Here is a 1,140-nt window from a genome sequence, read left to right as displayed (position 1 = left end):
TCCTATTTCAGTGATTGTTGTTGGAATGTTAAATTCATTAATATCTTTCTTTTCAATATTCTTTCCATTTATCATTTTTAAATTCTCTGGTATTTTAATACTAATTAACACTGGTTCATTCATAAATATTCTTTCTTCACTTATATATTTTACATCTTCTATATTAATTGATGTTAATGATGAACATCCTCTAAAACATCTATCTCCTATTTCAGTTATACTTGTTGGTATTTCAATTGATTTTAATGATAAACATTCATAAAAACAATAGTCTCCTATTTTACTTATACTTATTGGTATTTCAATTGATGTTAATGATTTACATCCATAAAAACATTCATTTCCTATTTTAGTTACACTTGTTGGTATATTAATTGTTGTTAATGTTGAACATCTATCAAAATTATTTCGTATTTTAATCATTTTTAGTATATTAATTGGTGCTAATTCTGAACACAGACTAAAACATCTATCTCCGAGTGAAGTAACTTCTATTGGTATTGTATTTCCATATTTAATTCTATCTTCTTGTGTATATTTTATATTTTTACATTCATTCATTTCTTTTTTCTCTTCTAAATATGCTGAATAACTCACTTTATACCATATTACATATTTAATTATTTTTCCATCTTTAAATATTTCATCATATTTATTATAAATATGAAATGTTTCAATATTAGGAAACAATTTTCTTGAATGTTGATTCAATGGAATTGGATTAAAATGAAATCGTTCCATATTTCCTTGAAATCTTTTAATTCCAATTTCTAAATTAATAAAATCATTAATATCTTCAAAATACTTTGAGACAATCATTATTTCATTACAACCTAATTGCATTCTTTCTTTATTATTTTATTATTTATTAGTTCTTCTTTTATTTTTAGTTTGAACTTAAATTTATTTTTAAGATAACCGTCATTCAATTTTTCTTTTTATTTTATTATTAAATTATTAAACATTCACTCCTTTTCCAATTCAGGAAATACAACAAATTTTAATGCCATGGTTATTCTGTAAAAACATTTGGGTATTGTAAAGAAAAACAAACAAGTCATAGAAAATCCAATGTCATACAATAAAAAAAAGAAATGTCAATATAAATAAAAGAAGTAATGATAAAAATAAACGAAATCC

General features: G+C 21.9%; 1 protein-coding gene across 1 annotated transcript, besides 1 other annotated feature; it reads right to left on the bottom strand.

Moving 5' to 3' along the window:
* Window positions 1-2: 2 nt before the first annotated feature.
* On the bottom strand, window positions 3-843 carry EHI_103140 (uncharacterized protein; the record flags this gene model as incomplete). Its single annotated transcript, XM_001914577.1, has 2 exons — window positions 3-48; window positions 110-843. The coding sequence occupies 2 exons, from the start codon at window positions 841-843 to the stop codon at window positions 3-5; spliced, it is 780 nt and encodes a 259-aa protein (XP_001914612.1).
* Window positions 844-969: 126 nt separating this feature from the next.
* Window positions 970-1,138: a repeat region.
* The last annotated feature ends 2 nt before the right edge of the window (window positions 1,139-1,140 follow it).

Source organism: Entamoeba histolytica, genomic scaffold (genome assembly GCF_000208925.1).
Source record: "Entamoeba histolytica HM-1:IMSS scf_1104750517871 genomic scaffold, whole genome shotgun sequence".
NCBI classification, from domain to species: domain Eukaryota; phylum Evosea; order Mastigamoebida; family Endamoebidae; genus Entamoeba; species Entamoeba histolytica.
The sequence above is the reverse complement of the archived record's forward strand: the minus strand, read 5'-3'. Positions and strand labels throughout refer to the sequence as shown.